General features: G+C 44.2%; 1 protein-coding gene across 3 annotated transcripts in view; it reads right to left on the bottom strand.

Annotated features, from left to right (window-relative positions):
- Positions 1–26,455, bottom strand: part of EMCN (endomucin) — an 871,751-nt gene that overhangs the window by 486,888 nt on the left and 358,408 nt on the right. Inside the window, exon 4 of one of the 3 annotated variants that reach the window (XM_086963130.1) lies at positions 20,826–20,897. The exons of 1 other annotated variant lie outside the window; for it this stretch is intronic. In XM_086963130.1, the coding sequence (XP_086819256.1) occupies positions 20,826–20,897 (72 nt within the window). The remainder of the gene's footprint in view (positions 1–20,825; positions 20,898–26,455) is intronic. One more of the 3 variants, XM_086963129.1, reaches the window with a different exon arrangement.

The following is a 26,455-nucleotide window of genomic DNA, read 5'->3' as shown; positions in this document are numbered from 1 at the left end:
CAAGGTTATCTCCCTTTTGCAGGAACATCACTGCCAGGGCGATAAATACCAGAGATAGCCTGCAATAATATAATTATTGCTAAGCACGGCCAGCGATGATTATCGCTGACTGTTCATAATATGCCCCCAGGTGAGTAAAAATTTAGGTACCACTTTTTAAGTCCTGCTTATCATTTTGCAATGTAAAGTATACACTAAGACACACAGCAAAATGCCTATACACAAGGTTGTATTTAGGAAGATTGCTATTTGCGACCCCTTGTAGATGATTACTAACACAGGGATCGCAGCCTTCAACGGACTTCAAAAATCCATCCCTGAATTTGCATTCCCAAATAGCAAACATTTCTTAAAACAGTCCTCAAGTGCTGCTTCAGTTGTTAAATTGTTTTTCCATTGACAGAAGTAATCTTATATGGCTCTGGCAAATCGATATACATGGACTTCTTCAAGATAAGTCCCATCAAAGCGATCACCTCAAAGAACAGTAGCCCCACCTAACTTCTTTACCTTAATTTAAGCTTAATTAAACGCCAGGTAACTAAACTTGCAACATGATGCCAAGCAATCAACACTAAGAAGCATCCCAACTGCACGAATATTACTAAATCGTCTGCATAAAACAAGGCAGAGAGACTGAGCAACCCCAGTTTTGAAGAGTGATTGTTTACTGTCCTGAGGTCAATATCCACACCTACCGAAAACAGACTGAACAATAGAGTTGACAATAAGCACCAATGTTGACACTAGGCATCCAGCAGATACCCTGTAGGGCCATCCTTCCCCTCCAGACATAACATCACTCAGTCGTTTGAATAAAATAGTGAAATTTAGCTTAGTAAACGGGGAGGTTTTTGACCACAAGAGCTCTCTGTCAATGTTATTAAAAGCAGATTTAAGATCCACAAATGTAGCATTCCTGGAAAAGGGAATTTGTTTTTATGTTTCACTTATTTGAAGTCACCTATGCCAGGCTGTTGTGAAAAAGTGAGAAGTTAGCATGAAACCCTTTATTGATCGGTTAGCGAGCCCCCTGATCTTCTATGCACTTTATTAGATGTTAATATAATGTTTTCACAAAAACCTTGCCTCCTGGCAATATCATAGACTGCTACATCAGTCTGTCCTGTCTATTGTTCTAAATACAGGGACCCGATTTGATCCTGGTCAAAAATATGGTGATGATCCAATTCTTAAGATGGTGATGAAGACTCCTTTTAGCACCAAAACCACCATTTACTGTACTGCAGAAAGTTTGGTTGTGTTAGACCCAGCAGCAGGGACGTTGATTGTGCTTTCTTCATAGAATAATTTAAGTGGTTGGTAGAATCATCTGGACATTCACCATACTGATGGACAAGATAGAGATCCCAGACCTCTTCTTTAAATCTCATTATTCAGTTTATCATTTTCCCCAACCATGTCTTCATTGATCAGTTACCTAAACTCTTTCATGATTGCTTTTTTGCAGACATTTTTAGGCACTGGGCGGTTAAGTGATTACTCATAATCACAGATTGATCAACCAGAGTTGGGATTCAAACCTGATCCTAAGTTCAAAATTAGGCAGCTTTAGCCACTCAACCCTATCAGTTCCCTCTCCTATAAAGCACATCAAAAGATTTCCATGTTTGCAAATACATATAACTAGTTTTATATTTGCAATAATTGTTATGGGTTTATTTCATCCTTTTAATTTGAGCTAATTTCTGAGGGTGCTATGACATTTATACCATATGCCTGATTTAGGGTTTTGGTGGACAGAGCAAGGGATGACAGGGTGGAAAAAAGACTTTATGTCTGCCACCTTGCCTTTACTCCATCCTCCAAAGTGAGAGATGTCTGCCAGTGGAGTGGACATCTCTATAAATTGACAGGATCTGCAGTCATGGCAGCTATTGTCAATGTTGGAAATATTTGACAGATGGCTCCATCAAACATAATGGCTAGCTGTCAAACTTTTTCAAAGTTTTTTATTTTTTTGAAACAAAGTACCAAAGTGGGAATTTTTTCTATACAAATGTAAAATTAATTGCCACCACAACATGGGAGAACTTCTCAAGTGACAATTCATTTCTCCCATGGTGTGGGGGTAATTATTTTTATTTATGTCCCAAAAACTTGGCGGTGAATGCAAAAAACTGCCCAAAATAAATCTGACCACCCACTCAAAACTGGACAAATGGTGAGATATCTTATCTCTGACTCTGGCAGGCCATCGGAGGAGTACTTCAGCAACAGAGCAAAGATAGGCTCTATCATCGACCACCAGGCCCTAAATTGGCCGGGCGGTTAGGGAGTTTGGCGGAGAAGGCACTCTGTCATTGTTGTATTGGTGTACTTTCTAACACCTTTTTCCATTTTTTCAGAGTCATTGTCAATTTCACTGTTTACAGTCATGGCTTGGTGGGTTCTGCCTTTCTACCTGACCTTCGTCTACCAATCTCTTGCAATCCACCAGTCATGGTTGACAAACTACAACTTTGCTGGCTAAAGAATTTCCTGAGCTAGCCTGCCAACTAATGCTGGGTTTTGTAAACATTGAACAACCATGTATTTCATTAGAGTGACTTGGTATTCCTGTAAAGGTCAATTACAAGTATTGTGGTTCTACATCACTGGGTATACAGCCGACAAATCCTCCAGTTAGGAAATACCTGTAAGACTTTGCCCTTTTTAAAGTGCACAGATTAATAGATGTGGAAATTGATGCACTATTGCCGATTTTTAGTGTGCTGTGGCCCATTCCACACAGGGGTGTGACACATGTCCCTGCATCACATGCACTGAATGAGTCAATCTGACTTTCCTATCCTGGAGGGGTGCACATATTAGAACTGCTAGTGGGCAGAGTGCATAGTACACCAGCACCCCATAGGCCAGGAAGGGGAACAGTCAGAGAGAGTACAGCTACCAGAAAGAGCGGAGTCTAGGGTATAAAAACCTACACAGGCTGTTCACTTCTTCCTGGGCCTAAAACACGAGATCATGCAGAAATTCAAGGTCTCGGAATGGAGTCAAATGGGATTCAGGGAGCATATCAGAACTTGGGGTCTAAAAGTGACAACCTAGTAGTGCATACTAAATTCTTGGAGGATCAGATGGAGCAGACGTCCCAGGGCTTAACTAATAATACCCATGAAATCATTTTTCTGAAATGGCAAAATCGACAGTCGATGGAGAACATGGAAAGGATAGAGACACATTCTAGAAGAAATAACCTTAGAATCTTAAATGTCCCAGAGCGAATACAAGGGGCACACTTGAAGGGGTTTTGCATTAGGCTCCTAAAGGGAGAATTTCTAAAAGGTCATTCAGACATTAATCTGAACGGGTAAATCCAGTGAATGTATGGAGACCGGTTTAAGTTGAACCCCATTCGCAGGACTCACAGGAAGATTCTGATAAATTTCCACTTATATACTGCCAAGGACCACATTTTATCTGCTGCCCTGAAAATTGTGTCTTTTACACATGATTCCTTTACAAATCAGATCAGGTAGGATGTAGGGAGAATTACAGCACAGCAGAAAATAGAGTTAAGAGAGTAGATAACTACATTATTAGATTGGGGAGTTTCAGTGCAGTTTAAATTCTCAGCCATTCTGAAAGTTGTATGGAGGAATTAGATATTTAACCTAAGGATGAAGGAGGACGCAGGGGGCCTAATACATAAAATGCACTCAGCTTCTTGTGGGTCAAAAGATGGCTAAGCTATGCTGACATATAGACAGGTCTTTAGTGGTTTTCAGTCTTGCTTCTGTTTCATTCCTTTTGAGGCTGCTAGATTATTGATCAAACTAGCACTGTACACAGATGGTATAATTCTATATATCACTAATCCAGAGCTTTCTGTCCCCAGACTAGAGGTCCTTGTCAAAGAGTTTGGAAGCATGTCAGGATATCTAATCAATAAGGATAAAACAAAGGACATGTCACGTGGTAAAGAAAAGGCAATTCTGCAGATTAAATACCAAATTAGATACATGAGGATAACAATCAAGCAAAGTTTGGAAGAACTGCTGGAAAACAATCTATCGAGGGTATGTAGAGAGATAGGAATCCTAATTGAGAAAGTAGGAACACCTACCACTAGGAAACGTTAGGGAGAGTCAATGTTATTAAAATGCTGGTTAACCCTAAACTGACCTTCCTTTTCAATATAATTTCATAACCCTTCCCCAAAAAGCATCTGCAGATCTTAAAAGGAAAGTCAACAGTTTTACTTGGATTTCCAAGGCACCTAGAATCTCCTGGAAGAATCTTCAGTGGGGGCTAAAGCATGGAAAACATTTTGCAGTGCAGAAAAGCATTGGAGGCTTTTCCAGAGCTGAAACCAAAAAGTAATATAATAAACGTGTAACATTATACCTTAAATGGTGCTGAGATGCCTCCGCCAGAGAAAAAGCAACTCCGTGCCTCTCACTGCCAGAGTAGTGTCTGAGTCACTGAAACAGAGCAGAGGCATCCAGAGACTGAAAGAAAACAATGTAAGAAGGAGAGCAATCAGGGAAAAAGAGAGATGGAAAGAGGAAGTGGAGAGCATGATAGAGAGGGGAATGGCAAGGGAATAGACAAGAGAAAGAGTGGGAGTTCAGAGAACACAACAAACAGTGTGAGAAATAGATAACAGAGAAAGAGAAAAAGAAAGAGGGGAGATGGAAAGAGAGAAGAAAGAGAAGGAGAGAAAAAGAAATATAAAGTGTGAGAAGTTGGCCTGATATATGATGTTTCCAATTCTGGAACCACCTTGTATCAGTCCAAACAATCCCTTATGGTGTCTGGTTGTAAGTCAACCTTATAGAGGTGCAAGTGGTGCACTTACCTACAATAAGTGTTTTCCTACTGTACCTTGCTAGTGAGTTGTAGTCAGGGTGTGATAATCCCTTTAATCTACAACTACTAAGTTCAGTAGAACTTAAATATGCTAAGCTTTTGTTTATATGTACCTAAGGTACTTGATATGATCTTTCAATTTGATAAAAAGATTGCAATGGTAAAACAACAGCAAGCTCAAATCCGCACCGCTGCACACCAATGTGAGAAGTTGGCCTGATATATGATGTTTCCAATTCTGGAACCACCTTGTATCAGTCCAAACAATCCCTTATGGTGTCTGGTTGTAAGTCAACCTTATAGACAAGCTATCCTAGGGGTAGCATGGACTAAGCAGCCTGAAAGGCTAAACTCAAGAGGTCGTGTTAAGCGAGCTGTTTTACCAATCACAATCCTGTAATATCAAATGAAAGGACACCACACAAGTATATATTATATAAATATATGTGTTTATTACTAAATTAATCCCCAGTACTCTTTATGAGCAAAGGGGCACAAGCGTTTAAACAAAAGCAGAAGATAACATATGAAAGTTGCACAATTATGGATGAGGGCGGGTGGCCACTCAAACCATATATTAAGAAAGTGGTATAAGAGATACCAATCGAACAGTGGTTAGGCCTAGGGCCTAGGGAATCGCTGGGAGCAGTCGGGACAAGCAATGCTGAAGTCGGGAAAAGCCCGCGGGATTCGGGTGCAGCGCTTAAAGCACACGCATGCACCAATGCAAAGTCAATGGTGCGTAAAAGTTACACAGTTAGAGTTTAAGGATACTTCCGCTCAACCTAGAAGGATAAAACTTTAGACACAGACCCTAGAGGTGTGTACCAGTGTGAGAACACTGGCGTTGCTGAGTTACATCACCCACAGGAAGCGGGTGCATAGGGTCGAAGTGGTGTCGGGTTTCGTCACGCAGGTTGTTGGTGCTTGAAGCTGAAGATGCTGCAGGCGATGTGAAGGAGAAGTGTCCGGTGTGATCCAAGGGTGGATCAGAGTCGTAAAGTACCTGAAAGCAGAGGGGACAGAGTCTGGGTCACTCAGCAGTGACCAGGGTGGAACCAGGACGGAACCAGGCAATGTCGGGCGCAATCAGGTGGTTGTTGAGGAGCTTCTCTCCGCTGCCACGTGGGCTCTGGGGCATCTGCGACGTCCAGGAGCAGGTCACAAACTGTCCCACAAAGGCTCACACCGTCGTCGCTGTCGGCTTCAAGATTGGAGCAAACAACACTTGGCAAGAGCAATCCACGCAGGACTGGAAGATTGCTTCTCACTCGGACCAGGAGGGTAAGAGCGGGTGCTCCTTTTCAGAAGAGTGGGTGCAAGTCTGGTGCAACTAGAATCACAAGTCGGATTTCAAGTTTCGTCGGCACAGGGGCCACAAGCCAGCGGGCAAGTGACCGGGCCAACGCATTGAGCCAAAGGAAGCAGAAGGGCCCCACGCAGCACTCGTCGAGTGTAGAGGGGTGAGCTTCGGTGAAAAAGTGGCTCAGGGCTGGGGCTTTTCAAACCCCGGTGCAGAGCTTCAAGGGTCACTCATGGGCTGCACAGTCAGCGTCTCGTGGTTTCTCCAAGATGGCGGGCCCCACGCTTCCGGTCGCCTCCACGGGTCTCAGCTCTGCAGGGACTGTGGATTGGGCTGTTAGAAGGCAGGCACGCTTGGTCTTGTTGGTCTTTGTTGCTCGAGTTCCGGCGGGAACTGCAACAAAGCACACATCGAGGTGCTGGATGGTGCCTGTTTGCACAGGGTGGTCACTCCTTGACCACAAGGGAGATTCTTCAGTCTTCTACGTCGAGTAGGATGTCGAAGAGTCCAGAGTTTTGTTTCAATTGTTTCATCAGGATAATCTGAGTGCGTTGGCACTGCTCCCATTCTTATACCAATTTAGGGGTCTGGATTACCTGCTAGGTCCCCACCTATGGGTGGGACCCAGGAAGGGGGTGGATACACCCCTTTCCCTTTGTCCAGGCCCCACTGGGACTGGGGCTGGTGTGCCCCAGAACCGGTTTGGCCGGATTATGCAAGGGGAAGCCTTGTGCTCCCCAGGCAGTGTCTGGTTTCTTTCAAACCTCCCTGCTACAATCCACTATCTCCTGTCTGGGGTGGTGTGACACCTCCCTGTGACAGGAAATCCTTTGTCCAGGCCTCCTTGGCTGAGTTTCGGTCAGCTGCAGGAGGTCAGACTCGTGTCTGTGGCAGAAGCATCCATTTTGTGGATCTGACGCTCTTTTAAAAATCAACCGCGTTTTAGCAAAGTAGCATGTCGTCTCCCTCTAGAGGGGTGGAATGCTATCCCCGTCGACAGGACTGTCGAGGGGATAGTATTCCAAATCGTATGACACCTTACATGACATGTTTTGATAAAGCCAAACCAAAGTTGACATATAACTGCGAGGATTATAATGCACTGATTAGTATATGGTATGGCAATATCCCGGAACAGCTTAGGGAATTGGTCCCAACAGCTGTAGACAGGCTCAGCTCATGCTAGAGCACCATCTCACATAAAACCAAGCACTCTGCCTCCAGGATTGTTAAGGCCTGCCATAGGAGTGACTGATAGGTATATATGTGTCCAGATAGGTTTAGATATAGGCATACTATATCTAAGCAAGGGGTGATTACACCACCTTGCCCCAGCTGAGTGATCAGCCAGTTGTGTCAATTTTAGATAGCCAGCCAGGGGTGGCCTAAGTTATGCTGCAGCCCCTGGTAGGCCTTAGATGCACCTATGCCCTGGGCACCTATAGTGCTCTGTACAGGGGCTGATAAGGTGACCCAAGCCAATCTAGTTATGCACCTAGGGTACATGGAATCCATTTTACAGAGAGAGCAGATAGCCTGGGGCCCTGATTAGCAGGGAACCAGGCCAACTAAGTGGAAAACCAGTTAAACACAAGGCAAACAATCTGGAGTAACCATAGTCAGGTAGCCACCTTCCTACATAAAGTGAGAGAAATGATAACTGAGAAACAAAGATTAAAAGAGAAAGAGAGACAGGTAAGAGGTTCTCATACGACACAGTGAGCGAACCCAGGATCCTGGTCTGGGGGTTAAGCAGCCTGTCATCTTCGCCCTACCCTGGCTGTATTTATTTTAAAGTGGCATCTGAAAAACAGTCTGATTTATGAATGCCTGCTTGAATGTGAGGGCCTCACTCCACATATTTCTTGGGGCATTGCCTTGAGTTTCATTATGCTATTGGCCCTATGGGAAACCAACTTATGATCATCCGGCAATACTGAGAAAAGATCTTACTTATTGGTAATACGCGGTGTGTGTTCATGAGACTCTGAAATAGTGGGAATCTCATTATGCGCTATATATTTTTAACTGTCATATCCTCTAGTCTAGTCCTGTCATGGATACCCCTTTTTACATACATTGTCCCAGCCACACGACAATATTGGTTCTGAACAGGTGACCTTTTACCTAGTGGCTCCCTCCTGTCTCTTCGACACCAGGCTCTTAAGACTCTATCATACTCCCTGTACCTAACAAACATAAACACGTCCTTAGGCACAGCATAATTACTCTGATTAAGGATCACAGCTTTTTTTCCCCCTTGTCCAACAGCCCACTGTGCCTGATTGCATTTGTGTGGAAAAATAATAATGATTGTTGTCAAAACATTTATGATTGTTTTCAAAACATATCAATTCTACAAGAAACCCTGGCACTTTAGTATATAAAACCCTAATTTCCCACTGCATATTAGAGTAGAATGAATTCCAAGCTGACATGGAGTCCTGCATGCTGAATCTTCGACACGCAATGGTCTGGCATGCCTTGCGGGGTCATCCTCAAAGCATAGACGGGTTCCTTCATTCTCAACCATCAGGTGAGGGATTGGTTCTTCCCTAGGGATTTCTTGGCTACACACACACACACATATATATATATATATATATATATATATATATATATATATATATATATATATATATATATATATATATATATATATATATATATATATATACCTATACGCATATACATGCTACACAAACAGATCTAGGCTAGGTACATTTAGGCCAATTACTTAGGGTATGCATTTTAGGAATATGCAAGTGCTACTGTTTTTATCAGAACTGCTTATGTTCATCTAATTAGCACTATGGTAGAAATGTATCTACTATTTGCTAATTGGTACTTGTAATCTCTTTCGTATGCTTCTGTCTCCTGACTGTCGCAGCAAATATGTTTTACACAAAACTGACGCTGGACCAATAAATACTTATTGAAACGTCCTAATCGCCATACTGTTTATTTTCGGAGAGTAACTAAGCACGAGTGACAGAGTGAAAAGTGCTTTTACTGTTTTCCAGGATCCCTGAGGAATCAGGGTTGTTATGTTCAGTGGTTGCTAGAAACTACCTACACCACTATAACACACAGGGGGGTTGTAGTGGCACTGTAGAGCTAGCTTGTCTAACAGCTGACATAGCCTGTGGGGGTGTCCAGAAGCGGTTAAGACATCAAGCCCTCAGTTTAGATAATCCAAAACTTGCCTGTCCTGGGGATTCCTAGGAACTACACGACCTAACCACATGCACAGAATTCCAATGGGAGCATGCACAGGGAGAATAGGAATATGTAAGGAATTGCCTCTTTTTAATGTTCATCCCCACATTTTTGGACTGATGATGCTGTTTTTTCAACTCTGAGAGTGGACTGAAGCTTGCTAACCAAACACCAGTGCCAGTGTTCTAATCCTATAGCAAGTTATGTTGAATTGAATATATCCAATTGGCAAGTAGTGGCTTACATATAAGTCCTTAGTATATGGGACACCAGGTGCCCAGGGCATGTAAGACAGAGTGTTCACCCAGGGCTAGAGCACAAATGGACCCCAGCCTCCAGTGCAGACTGACAGGGCAGTGTGTGACATTGCCAGTTCGACTTTGCCATTGCACCCAATGGCAAACCCACCACTTCCCTCAAGGAATACATGTAAGTCTTCCTTAAGGAAGGACTGTCGAGTCCTATGGCAGACAGCTGTATATTACTAAGTAGGACATATGATTTTCCATATGTCTTAACAGGAATACTTCTAAATTGCCATTTTGCTGTGGAAAGGTTAGGGGCACCATTGGCTAACACAGGGTTACCAGATGGCACCCCAGTTTGGCTAACTTCTGAATGGGACTACCTAACAGAGTCAGGCAAGATATCAAATTAATTGTGTCATTAAAGTCACTATTAAAGTTAAGCAACTTTTAGAACGTTGTAACTCTGCACTCCAGCTGGTCCAGTAACCTCACAAAGGTACTGAGACATAGATGGGGTTCTTATTGCATGGGGAGGCATGTGAACGACTCTCAGCCATGGGGAACAAAAGCAGTAGCTGCAGAGCGAGGTGCAACTTCCTCTCCCCAGGATGGCTACTTAGGGTGTTAGCCGAAAAGGCAAGCTTTAAAGATGAAGTCTACGTTGAAGGGCCTCTTGTGACAACATCCCTGAGCAGGATGCCTTTTGTTCCTGCAGACAATTAGGAAACAGAGCTAAGGGAAGGAAAACTGTATCCAAACCGATTTTCCCGTGGGCGTGTGGCCCACTTGGAGTCACACGTCTAGGATGGGCTACCCTGCTCTCGACGACAGATAAAGGATCATGCTATCTTGAAGGGGGCTCAAATGGGTCACTCTGGGATAGCTAGTTGCCCCAAAGCAGAGGAACTTAGTCAGTTAAGACAAGGGTACCCAGTAGCCTATTGGCTAGTGACCATGTGGTTCCCTCAGGGCACTTTCCTGAGATAGGTAGGGCACCACTGTGAACCTGCCCCTCAGTTCACATTTGCAAAGAAGAGAGGACCGAAGAAGGACTGCTCTGCTGTCCTTCAACTGCACAAAGAAAGGCTGCATCATCAAAGAGGACTGCCCCTGCTGCACTTTTGGGTAAGTGAGACTCGAACTGTGCCTGTGGCTCCTGACCCTGAGAAAAGTTGTTTTCCCTGCTTCTTCAAGACCATTGACTCTGAGGACCAGTCTGCTGATCTTCTGGAACCAGCTCCAGGACAACAAGAGCTGAAACCAACCACACAGACAAGTTGGTAGCCACCACAGAAGTTTACCCCTACCAGGCATGGGACATGACTAAGGACAAAACTGAAATGTCCAAAACCTGCACACAAGTCTGGCGAACCCGGGAGTGTTGTCCAAGTATGATTTCATTGTACACAAGGGACACCGCCCCCGCAAAGAGTTTACATCCAATTGTGGTGCAGCATGTTCAGTTACTTCAGCTGTCCAACTTCTGCAATGTAGAGGACATCAAGAGACCCTGACCTCGGTGGCCAAAGTTGCCCCACATAACCTGTGCCTTCAGAAATCACTAATGAGACACCCCTGTCAACCGCACCACAACCAGAGCATAATTTTGAGCATCTTTGCCTGCATCCCGATGCATTAGGACCACACCATTGACTTCTAGGGCGGTTTTCCTGTAACGTTTCGAACTTCCTTCAAAAACTCTCTGGTGGCCAGGTAACTGTCCAAAGTATCCTTTTTGGCCCCTAGACTTTATTCCTGCTGGATTTGGTCGCCCAAGCACTACTAGAGTAATAGCACTAACTCTTTCAAACTTCTCAGCATTTTCAAACTTTACTTTTGCCAGTGCTTATTTGCGGTTGCATTTCAAAGTGCAAAAAAGTTCTAAAATCTGTATCTCTAGAACACTCCTTGGATTTTACTGATCAAAGTTTTGAGAAATGTATAAAAATATGCTCTACTTTTATAAATTGTTGTGTTTTTTTATTTGTGTGTGATTTTCTTATTCTGATATTTGGTGCTGTTAAATGCTTCATACTAACTTCCTTTGCCAAGCCTTACTGCTCACAGCAACACCTACCAAGTGTTGAGCTAAGGTTAAGTAAATTATACTGACTGGAACCAAGATCTGGGAGGGTGCTTCACGAAAAGCTACCACAGCCCTAGCACAGATTACACCCAGGCCAACACTCACTAGGATCAGGGGCTCTTAGCGGCTTGAACAAAAGATATCTATAGCTTAAAAGGTACTCGCAACAATATTCCATACCTGCAAGCACACCCATAAATATTATTGCATATAAAGGGGTTACAATGAGCTCTGATCATGGTTTAAGCCCACAAGTTCGAAGGACAGACCCAGCCTTCAAGATCTTGATTCAGCTAACAAATAGCACATACAGGTTATGAACCTCTGCAACAGCCCAGAAAGAAATTTTCAAATAGGCTGTGGGAGCTCTGGTCTGCTCATTTTGAATTTGTCGGCTGGATGGTGGATTATATGCAGGCAAGGAAGCGGCAGGATAGGCCAGATAAATTTAGTAGTGCTTGGCAAACTTAGCCCAAGCATTACAGATCAAGAAATCATGCCTGCAGGACTTCAGCAAGTTGTAGGGCTGTGCAGACTTTTATTCACATTTCTTGCTATTTGGACACTAGCCCACTGCCAGTCAATTCAGGCACATTCTGCAGTTTTCCCTGTCAAGCAATGAGTCTGGGTTTATAGACTGTTGAAACGTTTATGATGTTGCTCCACAGAGCAAATGTTGTCCTGATCCCAGAATGCAGTGTAGGGCTTGAAGTCTAAATCCCACCAGATAAATGATCATCCAGAAATGCTCCCCAATGCCTACCCCTCAAAGGCAGAAGCAAAAGAGAAAGAGGAAGCAGTTATGGTGGATGGCCTGCTTTTGTTGTTTGTCTTTGTGTATCCTCAAACCTCCATTTACATTGACCTTATACACAAAAGGATGCATATAATCTTCTATAGGAAGACTTAAACAAAAGGAAATTAATTGTGATCTTCATCCCCCTTTGTCACAGTTATTTTAGTGTTTGTGAAAATCACTCAGCTCATAATAATCATGTCAATGTTCAGCCCCATGGTTTCATCAGGTAACTGGTGATCACTTTTCTAACAAAAAGAGGTCAGCAAAGGAGTCAACACTAATAGGGGTCGCTGGAATTTCTTTTCTCATGGAGCGAGTAGACATATTCCTTGGGTATTGTTAGGCTTCACCCCAAAAACGATTAATAGACTGCCATCTACTAAGACCTGTACTTGGGGGTTTGACAGAGCTAATCCCTTTACCTAGAGTAAGGAGACCAATTTGGTGGTCCCCTGTTTCTAGTGACAACCTCAATGTTTATGAGGAGAAATAGAGTCGCTTTTTGTGTGTCCCTGAAATTCGTGACCCTACAAACAAAAAATAAAACAAAATGGAGAGGAAGGTTTTGAAGCAAGGAACATTTTTCGTGATGGGACAGCTACATGGCACATCTGTATAATTTGGTTCCTACAATAGGCAACAATAATAAGCCATTCTGTGTGGGCAAGAAAGTGGGGCATTTCCTCCATAACTTAAGAATGTTGGGAGAAATGCTTTGAAGAGGGTAGTAGCTGCACGTAGTGGGAGTGTTGCGGGGTGGTGAGGTGAGGAAGGTGAGGGGCAGGGTGGGGGGTAGTAAACTCCGGCATACGGCCGACCGGAGGTAAGTACATAAATGAATAAATAAAACAAATTACATTGTGCGTGCTGCAATGCCATTTGTGTTGCAGCGCGAGCAATGTAATTTCCAATAGAAGTCCAGGTTAGATGTGCAGGACATCTAACCTGGGCTTCTATTTGAATTATATAACGCATATTAGCAAGCCAATTATCGCCGTTTTAGCTGCAGTGTCCTGCCGCTAAAACAGCATTAATTTTAACAAGGTTCTTGCTAATATGCGCCTTTGTTTCTAATATGGAGAAAGGCAATAGCAGTTGAAAGGGTAGAGGTTGTTCAATTAAATGCGATTGACTTTGCTACCTCTCTGGCACCAAACTTTGAATTAGGCTCTGAAATAAGTGATGACAAAGACTGTGATCTTGGCAAAAGAGTTAGGGCAACCCTTACTTGATCAGAGTTTTACCGCGAGTGAGTATTAGCAGGTAAAATTCCTGGCATTTTATGTAAAATGTCCCTTGAATGTGGATATTTTTAATATCTTTTGCAACCAAGACATTATTTATTACAAGGTTTAGCATCTAATGGTTCAGAACATATCTGATATGAGGACATCTTGTCTGACGTAATACCAAGTCCCTTCCATCACAGTATTTCCCTAGGTTCTTCTCCATGGTGTAGACACGTTTTCAAAATTCACAATTGTGCGCAACAATTAATATTGAAAATTAATGTTTTTTGTGATGGATCTGAGATGCAAATATTGAATTAATAATATCGCAGTTGAAACAAGTTTTAACAAGTAATAATATAATTTAGTTGTGCCACATTTTCATAAAATTGCTATGATATTAAACATGAATGCTGTTTTGATACTGTCCATTTCACTCCTGCTTTCCCCCCTCTTATCTCGTTCCCCTGTGCATCTTCTCTCCCTACAGGCTTCAAAGAGCAAAGATAAGCTCATGGAATAGTAATTTTTCTAATGTGCAGGTATTGTGGCTGAACTTTCTAGTGTTCCTAACTGTTGTACGTGCTCAAGTTCCTTTCACTGTAGTCAAGTCGCAAGGCTTAGCACTCTTTGATTGATATATGGGCCATTGTTTAGACATGTTGCATATTGCTAGAACTTCCTATGCTTGACTCCTTCTTAGAAAATGGGATAGTGTTAACATATAATGTTACTGATGCAGTTTCTTCAGATTTGCTAAAGAAAATGATGCATGGGATCATACCATGCCAAATCTGTGGTTTAGTTTATTTTCTATGCAGGAATTTAGACCCCCTTGATTCTTGGGGTGAACCAGATTTTTAAATTCCAATAGAGTATTAAAATATTTTATTATTAAATAATAATATGTATATTTTTTTATACTTTTAACACTAAATTATATTTATTTATATTTTAAATAATTTAATTTAACATTATTTCCCATGAAGTTTTATTTTAATTCCCTTGAAGAATGTTGATCTCTTCAACATCCTCATATCTGAACTCAACTTCCCCCAACTTTTTTTTAGATCTTTTGTTGACCTACAGCACCTGGCAAAGTGACCTTTGCGGCCACAGTTCTTACCTGTGACCTTCCAGCCTAGACAATCCTTGTGATTCGCAACATGCCCAGATTCGCGACACAGAAAGCACTTACTCTGAAAAGACTTTGAGACAGGTGGAGGACTTATCCGCAGCAGATTTTTCCTTAATGACTTTTACAGCCACACCGTCAATCTTGCCTACAGCAGCATCCTTGTGTATCAACACAAGCTTTAAAGTGTTTGTACATTTTGGCAATAGTAAGGACCTCTTTTGTAAGGGTATATTGTCCCTTTGCCACATACTCTTGTGAGCCTTATCCAACACACACCCCAGCATCAGTTGATCCTTCACGTGCTCCTCCAGAGATGCCCGAAAAATTACAGGTAGCGGCTAACTTGCAGAACTCCATGATGTCCTGTTCCATTGTCTCACCTTGGTGTTGCATTCTCCTTCCAAAGTGATACCATTCAAGAACAGTACAAGCCTTGGGAAGATAATGCAAATCTAACTTTTTGAGGCAAATCTCATACTCATTAAAACCTGTGGCATCACTGTCAGAAAGATCAGGGAGGTAGATGCTAAAAACGTCCTGCCCATCCGGTAGGATGACTTACTCTCAGCACTGGGGAAAGTCCCACATGCACGGCATAATGGCTGAACATATTCTTCAATTTTTGCCAAATTATAGGAGGTTTGCCGAGGATGATCAAAGATAATAGACTGTCATTTAGTGAGAGGCACTGGGCTAATAGTAAAGCACCCCAACCTGTGCCTCAGATGCACGCCAGTGCCAAAAACAAAACAATTGTCACTCCCAAAGTGAAGATAGTCATGGAGTGTGCACATCACTGTGTGCTAATAGTCGAAAGCAATAATCAAACAGACATTGAATGACTGCACAGGAATACAGGATAAAGGCTTGCAAATCACACAAAAATATAATGGTGAGCGAAGAGGTGAGCGTGTCACCTTACAACTTCTGGAGTCTCCAAAATGCTTTGCAAATAAACATGTAAGCATGCCACCATATCACTTACAAGGCCCCAATGGTGAGTGTATCAAAGCAGATACACTTTACTCATAGAAGACTTCCAGACCCGAGAGGATATCACCCCTAACACACTTGTATGTGGAAAGTGGGTGTGTCACTGACAGACTTGCAGAAGCTATTGGTGAGCGTTTAGCCATCGACACCCTAGCATGCAAGACCAAGACCATCCATTGGTAAGCATATCACAGCTGGCACCATAGCATGCAATGCTCCCTCTCCGGAAATACCGGGACCAACCAGCTGGTACCTAGCGCAACAGGTTGCCAGGTAACAGGGAATAGTGATGGTGTGACGCACGCCAAGCTGTAGACGCGCACCAGGCCATACCTCGCAACAAAGTAGGCTGTAGTTGGCAGGTTGCAACTGATGTGGCAGCACATCACACCATGTGAGTCTGAAGTTTGGTTGCTGGGCAACCAGAAATGCAATCATGCACCAGGCCGTCAGCCTTACCATAGAAGACGGCGCACAGCATTTCCATTCCAGCACATCCAGTTGGAATCCTCTCAAGGCCTCATGAGGTACACCAGGTGCTCGAAAAGGCAAAATTGAATCCCAAAATGAAGTGAAGAAATTCAGACAGGCATCAGACAGCCTTAACATTGGTACAGATCCTTCTTTATGAGTAGCACTAAGCTGAATAAGACGTCAGCAAAGAATAGTCAGAAGTTGCTTCCTCCCATATCCCGGGACTCCTCTTGAACCCTCCACTCGACCACAACTCCCAGCAGCCTCCGCTACTGCGAGTAGGATTGCTTAAGTTTTACCACTGCCTCCGGCCCTTATCACAGGGCACCTCCTCCTGCACCACAGGACTCCTCTTGACCTTTCAACTCCGCAGGACCACAACTCCCGGCAACATCCGCTAATGGGAGTAGGATTGCTTACATTTTCTCTTCACCGCCAGCCCTTATCACAGCACGCCTCCTCCTGCATAGCGGGACGAGCTCGGGCGGACCCCAGGCAAAGCCTGGGCCAAGGGCAGGCCCGTCTGCAACTGTCAAAACCTGGCGGAGGCTGGCCAGTGCCACCCCTCTTTCACCTGACCCCACCTTCAGGTATCCCTGTGCTGCCTGCTGTACCTTCACTGCCAGCTGCCTGTTGTCCCTCTCCTTGTGCTGCCTGGTGTCCCTGCCCCTGCACTACCTGTTGTCCCTACACTGCCTGCTGTCTCTACCCTTGAGATGCCACTGTCCCTTTCCCTAATCTGCCAGTTGTCCCTGCCTCTGCTCTGCCTTCAGTCCCTATTTCTGCCTGCTGTCCCTATCTCTGGTCATCCTTCTATGTCTGCCCTGCCTGCTGTCCCTGTCCCTGCGCTGCCTAATGTCTCTGCCCCTGAGCTGCCTTCTGTCCCAATACCTGCACTGCATGCTGTCCCTGCGCTGCCTGCTGTCTCTAGCCCTGCGATGTCCGCTGTCCCTATGCTTGAGCTGCCTGTTGTCCCTATCCCTGCCCTGAGTGTTTTCCCTGCCCCTGCGCTGACTGTGGTCCCTTTGCTGCCCCCTTTCCCCATATTTACGATGCCTGCTTTCCCTGCCCCTGCACTGCCTGCTCTTTCTATCCCTGCACTGCCTGCTGTCCCTATCCCTGCACTGCCTGCTGTCGCTGCCCCTGCACTGTATGCTGTCCCTATCCCTGCGCTGTCTGCTATTTCTGCGCCTGTGATGCCTGCTGCCCTTTTCCCTGTGTGCCTGCTGCTCCTGCACCTCATTCTGTCCCTATCCCGGAGCTGCCTGCAGTCCCTACCCCTGCACTGTCTGCTGTCCCTGCCCCTGCACTGCCTGCTGTCCCTGCCCTTGCACTGCCTGCTGTCCCTGTCACTGCACTGCCTGAACTTCCTGCGCCTGTGCTGTCCCTACACCTGCGCTGCCTACTGTCCCTGCGCCTGTGCTGCCTGCTGTCCCTATCCCTACGTGCCTGCTGCCCCTCCTGCTGTCCCTATCCCTGAGCTGCCTGCTGTCCCTGCACTGGCTGCTGTCCCCATACCTGAGCTCATCCACAATAAGGAGAATAAGAGGGAATTACCAAACAGGTCGCCCTCCACTCATAACATCAATATATCAAAAAAGACCGGATTGTACACCAACAGTAATCTTTCCAAGGGTCTCAAGGGCAGGGTAATAAAATCTCCACTCAAAAACTGGCTTCTAAAGAATGCCGCTAGCAGCTGGACCTTGGTATCCAAATTTAAATGTTTGTCAATCCACCCCGCTTCTATCCCCATATGCTAGTGCATACAAAGAAAAGAATGTGTGATATGTCTGAAAGTACCTCACGTAAGCACCACCAAGGGAGCTTCTGGTAGGAACTCACCAGTCTGTTCACGTTTTTTCATCATTGGTGACTTTCAAGACTGAAAAAATTAGATCAGTGTCAGATCTAAGTTTTTAGACGTAAAAAAGGAAGAACAGATAGCAATATGTGAAAGGTGCTTATTGTGTGCTATCCCACTAAGACCCTGTAGTGAGAGAAAAGGTAAACTCGCTTCTCTAAGCTAAAATGATTTGGAATTCACGCGCAAAGATGCCAACTTTATTAGATGCTGTGAGCCCACATAGGTTAAAAAAGAAAACACAATGTTGCAGACCACTTCAATTAGATAAATAAATGATAATTACGCACTTATATAGCGCACGACTACCCTGAGGCATCTCGGCGCTTGTACGAATACCGCTGAGGAACCCTTCCTGGCCTTTCCCTGTGAGGAGCCCACTCGTGGGAACCCCCAAGGTGAAGTCAGGCATCCTCAGTGTTGTTGAGGGGGTTGTAGAGATTAAGCAAACTATTGCCCAGAGGTGCAGAGTGGGGCTCATGATCAGAATAGGCACCGAGGCGAGAATTATCAGGTCCGAGGAAATTGAGCCCAAGACCCGCCGAGGCAGGAATTGAACCCTGGTCCCAGCCAGATTACTACATCGGTGTCTGCCGCTCTAACCATTGAGCCACACTTCTCAACTAATTAGGGAAGGCCAACATGTTTCATTGCCAAATACCTTGCGGCAATTTCATCAGGTCTCGAGGCCAGTCTTCACCTCACTAGTATTTCGTTCTGAGCCAGGTGGTTGCCATCAGCATTCAAACCGGCAACCCACCTCCTGGGGGGTGTTCTCCAAACGTTAGTCACACCACCCCTGTACATAAGCAATATTGCTGCCCGTAAACCGCGTAGAGATGCGAGTCTGGCTTCGCTCCGCTCCTATCCCTGAGCTGCCTGCTGTCCCTGACCCTGCACTGCCTGCTGTCCCTATCCCTGAGCTGCCTGCTGTCCATGCCCCTGCACTGCCTTCTGTCCCAATCCCTGAGCTGCCTGCTGTCCCTGCCCCTGCACTGACTGCTGTCCCCATCCCTGAGCTGCCTGCTGTCCCTGCCCCTGCACTGCCTGCTGTCCCTATCCCTGAGCTGCCTGCTGTCCCTGCCCCTGCACTGACTGCTGTCCCCATCCCTGAGCTGCCTGCTGTCCCTGCCCCTGCACTGCCTGCTGTCCCTATCCCTGAGCTACCTGCTGTCCCTGCCCCTGCACTGCCTGCTGTCCCTATCCCTGCGCTGCCTGCTGCCCCTGCCCCTGCACTGCCTGCTGTCCCTATCCCTGCGCTGCCTGCTGCCCCTGCCCCTGCACTGCCTGCTGTCCCTATCCCTGCGCTGCTTGCTGTCCATATCCCTGCGCATATACTTGTCTTTGTGAACTGGTCTCGTAGTCTCTCAGTCTTAGACTCCACTGGGCCCTTATTCTCTCTCTCAATCATGGTTTAGTTGTCTTTGCTCAAAGTGGAGTTCGAAAACATGGTTCAAAAAAGGGAAAGCAGTGGTGATTTTACCAGTGCTAATGAAATCTCCTTGCAGGATAAAAGATAGAGAGAAATAGAAAAGTCTGTGAAGTAAAAGTAAAAGATGAAAAGTAGGCGATAGGGAGAATGAGGTAGACAGCCTGAGAGTAAGAGTGTTAGGGAGGAGAGAAAGAGAGAGTGAACGAGAAAGAGAGAAAAGATGAAGCCAAAGAAAAAGAAAGAAATAACAGTTAAAAAGGGTATTTTGTAGAGAGAAAGAAATATAGAGCCGGTTACAGAAGTTAGAGAGACAGAGAAAGAGAAATGGAGAAACAGAGATGCAAATAGAAAGAGCGATATAGATATTTGGGGGCAAAGGAAGAACACATATTATAGAAGAATCTGTGTACTATGTGTTTGCTCTCCTGTGTCGAAAAACACGTAAAGTAACAGAATTTCTTATTTCTGCTCTTTGGTCCATAGTATCAAATTCATCTCCCTGATTTACCAATACTATAGCACTTAACTACAACAAGGGGCAGATTTATGTTAACTGGCGCATCCCCAGGGATGCGCCAGTTAACATGCGCCACAGTGCGCCACAGCTCCGCCAGCCATGGTGCGCCGCATTTATAATGCGGCGCACCATGGTGCAAAAACGGCACAGATGCGTGACGCATCCGTGCCGGAAATGCGGCGCATTGCTGGAGTTGCGTCGCAAGTGCGACGCAGCTCCAGCAAGGCTCGGGGGTGCCCCATTTTAACAATGCTGCGTCAAGACCTACGCCTGCTTCAAGCAGGCGCAGGCTTTTGACGCAGCATTGGCTTAAAAGTGACTGAGTGAAATCTCATAGATTTCACTCAGCCACTTTTGCGAGGCGCACCTGCCCCGGAACGCCCACCCTGCGCCGGAACGCCCACAAGCGGCGCAGGGCTTTACAACGTGACGCATCTGCCTAGATGCGTCACGTTGTAAATCGTTCGTAGGGATGCGCCACGTTTACGCCGCCTTGCGTGACGCAACAGCGGCGTAAACGTGGCGCAAGGGCCTCATAAATCTGCCCCCAATTCTTTAAGTCACCAATTGGTCAGGGTGATCCTTTCAGGTAATGCATCTGAACTTGAGCAATTGCTGTTTTGAGAGAGACTAAAATAATGACACATTTTAAAAAAAATACATTCATTAATTTACAGATAATTGTACCTTCATCAGGATCCTTACTCAGGTTTGAGGATGTAGTAACTATTGCCTCTTTTGACTGTTGTCCGTTTGATTCTGTTTTGATAAAAGAATACGTATGTGTTACTGGTTTACCTTGTAAAAATAAACAAAACAATGAGTCTTTCATTTCAATTATTTTCTCGCCATTGATTCCACATCATGGAAATATTAGGGTCATACATCTACTCATCTTGTTCCAGGTGATATGTATCTTTAGAAATTCATATACTCTTGCAGGAATAGTCTTCCTGCTTTTGTAATTGTATCGAATTGTATTTAATTAACGTGTAATCTTATTCATAATTTGGGTAATTTTCACTTCAATCTGAAATTGATGTCCACACCTCAAAATAAATATGCTTTGCAGGGTTTTTCATTTCATGCGTTTGTTCTTTAGAGGCACCCGAAAACAACTAACATTAAATATATTACTGATTGATTAGGAAAATCCCTTTGCCCTAGCCAGAATTGCTGCACCTTTCCATCTTTCTTATTTATTGTGATTCTCTTAACGCCTTTAGCCATTGAATGCGCTCTCTTCCTTTCTGTAATTGTAGCTCCTGTTATCGGTTTTTTCATCCTAGCTATTTCGCCCAGCAAACTTCAATGTGAGTTTCACAATTTACTGCTTGCCTCACCAAACTACCATTTGAAAAACATGAGTACTGAAAACTATTTCTTACAATGGTCTATATTTGCATTTTTTTGATTCATGATTTTATTTATGTTTTTTGATTTATCTTTACTTTGAACCACCTTATTTCATCCTATTCAGGGCTAGCTTTTAAAATGGAAAAACATTGGTGCCCTTTCAATTCAGATGTATGATGAAATATCGATCACACATATCCTGATGTGCTAAAATATTATGATAAAAACACTGACCACAAACATATCAACTTCACATGTTTATAGTGTAAAGAATGTAATGGTCTAAAATATTATTTTTCAAAATCTCAACATCATAATGGTAGGTTATATACATTAAATGTGACTGACATTACTATAATTTAAAATGAAAGTGAAATTATATTTAATAAAATCAATACATTTTTAAATATTTAAAATACAAATAGCATATATATTAATTTAACTTATTTTTCTAACATGCATATCAACTTATAAAACCTGTATAAATAAATACAATTATATGTTTTTAGTAAATTATACATATCAATAAATCCATTATGTATAAAAAATAATTCTTAGCTAAAATATATAAATGAATATTTATAAAATCCAAAACAATTTACAAATAAAGTAAGGAATGTTAAAGAACAAATCATAATAGAACATATAAATTACAGTAAATACAACATGTTTATAATACATATGACTTAAAATATATATGCTGAAACTATTTTATAACAATTTCAGAATAAAGTAATATGCAATACCTAACTCCAATCTAAACTGATTTAAAAATGTACACACATATACAAATACGCTATTCTAATCAAAATCGTACACAATTGTGAATATGTGTACAATGGTGGGTTGAAATTTACAATTCTAACTCTAATCTATCAAACACTGGAGAAAGGGAATACATTAGGAGTGTGAGGGTGGCAGTTTAATATTCTAACTATAATCTAATAAATATTGGGGAAAGTAGGTAGATTGAGAGGGTCCGTTTTACTGTTCTAACTCCAACGTAAACAAAATGGAGAAAGTGCATACATTAGGTGGTGATTACAAGATCACAGAATGTGTGATGCCCAGACACTTTACTAAGAAAGGACAATTCACAACCATATTATTTCAGTAAAGCAATAAAAAACAACAGAGGTAGTGTTTTGAAAGAAATGTTCTGTAGATGATCACTGTAATTTTGTATTTCTTTTGGGAATTTCAAAAAAATATTGAGCAGATTGTTTCATGAAGGTTGTATTTCTATTGGGCACTTGAAGAAAATATTCTGCAGATTGTTGCAGGGATGTTATATGCTAGTTAAAAAAAGCATGTTTGAGATCGAATTCAACAATTTTTTATTATAAATTTAAATGATTACCATGGTGATGTGAAAAATATTTGCAGATAATCCCGTTGGTAAAGAAAGGATATCAACTCTAGCTATTTTATTTTAGTGAAATATGTGGGAGCTTTCCTTTCAAAGCATCCTTCTGAGGGTGTGTGTAAAACTCATCCAGATACTAGCATGTGTCCTGTAGCACTGCACATAATAAATCAATCAGCGAGTTGTAAGCGCGCTACTCACCTGTGAGGGTATCAAGGTGCTGGGGAGGGGGGTGTCAGCAGTGCTGTTCAGCCAAAGAGCCAAGTCTTGAGAGTTTTCCTGAAGGTGTTCAGGGAGGGGGCGCGTCTGATGTCTATCGGGAGATTGTTCCAGGTCTTGGCCGCGATGTGAGAGAAGGCTCTTCCCCCTGCTTTGGCTCTGTGGATTCGTGGGGTTTCGGCGAGGATGAGATTGGCTGATCGGAGGTTTCTTTTGCATACGTGGAGGGTGACTCTGTTGTTGAGGTATTTGGGTCTGGTGTTATGTAGGCATTTGTAGGCGTGGGTGAGAATCTTGAAAGTGACTCTCTTCTCAATGGGGAGAGAGTGGAGCTTCCGTAGGTGTTGGCTGATGTGCTCGTGTCGGGATGCCGAGGAGTTTGCGGAGTAGAGACTTGTTTATGCTGGTGTAGAGGGTGTTTCCGTAGTCCAGCCTGCTGGTGATGAGTTCATGGGTGACTGTGTTCCTCGACTCGGTGGGGGGGGATCCATTTGAAAGTCTTCCGGAGGATGCAGAGGGTGTTGAAGCAGCTGGAGGCGACAGCGTTGACCTGCCTGTTCATGGAGAGGGATGAGTCTAGTACGATGCTGAGGTTCCTGGCATGGTCCTTGGGGGTCGGTGGGCTGCTGAGGGTGGTGGGCCACCAGGTGTTGTCCCATGCTCATGGGGTGGTCCCGAGGACTAGGACGTCTGTTTTCTCAGTTTTGAGTTTTAGGCAGCTGTTTTTTATCCAGTCTGCGATGTCCTGCATTCCTTCCTAAAAGTTGAGCCTGGTGGTCCTTGGTGAGGGAGAGGATGAGCTGGGTGTCGTAGGATACAATGCTGAGGCCCTGTTGTTGGATGATGGTGGTGAGGTGGGCCATGTAGATGTTGAAGAGGGTTGGGCTGAGCGATGACCCCTGAGGGACTCCGCAATTGATTTCCGTGGGTTTGGACAGCAAGGATGGTAGTCTGACCCTTTGGCTTCTGCCGGTGAGGAATGATCGGATCCAGTTGAGGGTGGTACCTCGTATACTGGCATTGTATAGTCTGGCGGTGAGTGTGCAGTGGGAGACATTGTTGAACGCTGTTGACAGGACGAGCAAGATCAGGGCTGCGGTGTGGCTTTGGTCGAGGAGGCTGCGGATGTCATCTGTGGCGGTGAGTAGGGTGGTCTCGGTGCTGTGGTTGCTTCGGAATCCAGATTGAGATGGGTCGAGGACGGCGTTGTCTTCAATGCACCTTGTCAGTTTTGAGTTGACTGTTTTCTCAGCGACTTTCACAGCAAAGGGGAGGAGCGAGATGGGCCGGTAGTTTTAGAGGTACGTCGCAACCACTGAGGGCTTCTTGAGCAGGGTCCTGACTTCTTCGCATTTCCAGTTGTCGGGGAAGGTGCATGTCTCGAAGGTGGTGGTGATGGTGAATTGCAGTTCGGGTGTAATGGCGGCTCTGTGGTAGATGTGTGGTGGGCAGGGGTCAGTGAAGGCCCCTGAGTGAATGCCTTTCATAGTTGAGGTGTTCTCTTTGGCCGTGATCGGTGTCCAGGTGGAGATGGTGGGCTGGTTTGTGTAGCCGGAGGGGGGGCTGGCTGCAGAGTCAGGCGTATGGTTGATGAAGTTGTCGAAGAGATTTTTATCTTCAGTTGGAAGTAGGATCCGAGCTTGTCGCAGAGGTCCTGGGAGGGGGTGATGTCCATGGTTTTGCAGCGGGGGTTGGTAAATTCCTGGAGGACGGGGAAGACTTCCTTGGAGTTGCTGGAGTTGACGAGGATTTTGTTGTGGATGAAGGTCCGTTTGGTGGTTCTGATTCATTGGTGGTAGTTCGTCAATGCGTCTTTGTAGGTTGTGTAGTTTCCAGGTGTCTTGCTGTTTCTCTAATTCTTCTCCAATTGTCTGCAGGTACGTCTGGCTTCTTGGAGGTTGGTGGTAAACCAGGGAGCTTTCCTGGGGTGCTGTTTGTCGGGGTTGCTTAGTGGGGCAAGCTTGTCGGCACAGTTGGAGATCCAGGTGTGGAATTCGCTGGCTGCAAGGTCAGCCTGTTGCTGAATTGGGGTTGTCGCGGATGAGGGTGGAGTTGAGCTGCTCGTCGGTGACTTTGCTCCAGTTCCTTCGTGTGGGCGTGGGGCAGGTTTGGGTGCCTTGGGTTTGTCAACGAGGAAGTGTACGGAGTGGTGGTCGGTCCATGGGGGTTGTGTGATGTGACTGAAGTGGACGCTGTTTCCTCCTGAGAAGATGGGGTTGAGGGTGTGTCCTGCCTTGAGGGTCGGTGTAGTCATGAGTTGTTTTAGTCCAATGTTGGCAAGGTTGTCATGGAGGGTGGTGGAGTTGGGGTCGCTGGGGTTGTCGAGGAGGAAGTTCCGGTCTCCAATTAGTATGTAGTTCATTGCGGCGATGGCGTGGAGTACGATGAGGTCGGTGATGGCATCAGGGAGGATGCCTCAGGGGCAGAGGGGTCTGTAGGCGAGGGTGCCATGGAGTGTGGAGTTGGGGCTGGTCTGGATCTGGAAGTGCAGGTGTTCAATATTCAATTCTCCTCCTAAAACAGATGCTCTTCAAAACGTGAAGAGCATCATATGCTTCAGAAACTAAAAGCCACTGTGTATTGAACAGTTGTAATTAGAGAACTATAAATATTTCACACTCGTCTATATAGCATTGAGAGTGATCTTCTCCGTGCGTTTCATTTATAAGTAGCATCCAGAAACTATAAAATTACAGACAGCTAGAAATCAGGAAAGGACATAATAATAAAACTTAGTCTGACAGGGCAGACAGTGCGTTAAGATAAATTCAGATGCAGCAAAATCATTTGGCCCGATTCACAGAACTAGCTTAAGACAAAATCCTAAACTTACTACTTTTGGTATACACAGAAATTAGGATTTTGTCTTAACTTTGTCTTAGGACAAACTTTAGACAGACTTAAGACAGACTTAAGACAGACTTAAGTTAGGATTTTGTCTTAGGTTTGTCTTAAGTATGTCTTAAGTCTGTCTTAAGTTTGTCTTGAGTTTGTCTTAAGACAAACTTAAGACAAAATCCCAACTTCTGTGAATACCAAAAGTAGTAAGTTTAGGATTTTGTCTTAAGTTAGTTCTGTGAATCGCCCCCATTGTGATCTTCGCACTTACAGGTCAATAATTTTTTTGAGCAGATAGGAGTTCCATCCTTCCGAAAGTACTTTTGGACACAAGAAGAGTGACTATTTATGTATGATACGTATTGTTGCAAAGAATTGATTTGATGTTATGTTGATATTGAACAGAAAGCCATTTATTTAAAAAAAATCATGAAGGGGATACAATAATTAGGCCACAAAAACTGAGAATTGTAAGTGACCATGTATAATTTAAAATAGCTATTTCTTTACTGCCCGTCACCTCTAGGAACACCTTAGC

This window comes from Lissotriton vulgaris, chromosome 3_1, assembly GCF_964263255.1.
Source record: "Lissotriton vulgaris chromosome 3_1, aLisVul1.2, whole genome shotgun sequence".
Classification (NCBI taxonomy): Eukaryota; Metazoa; Chordata; class Amphibia; order Caudata; family Salamandridae; genus Lissotriton; species Lissotriton vulgaris.
This window is presented reverse-complemented; position numbering and strand designations above follow the sequence as displayed.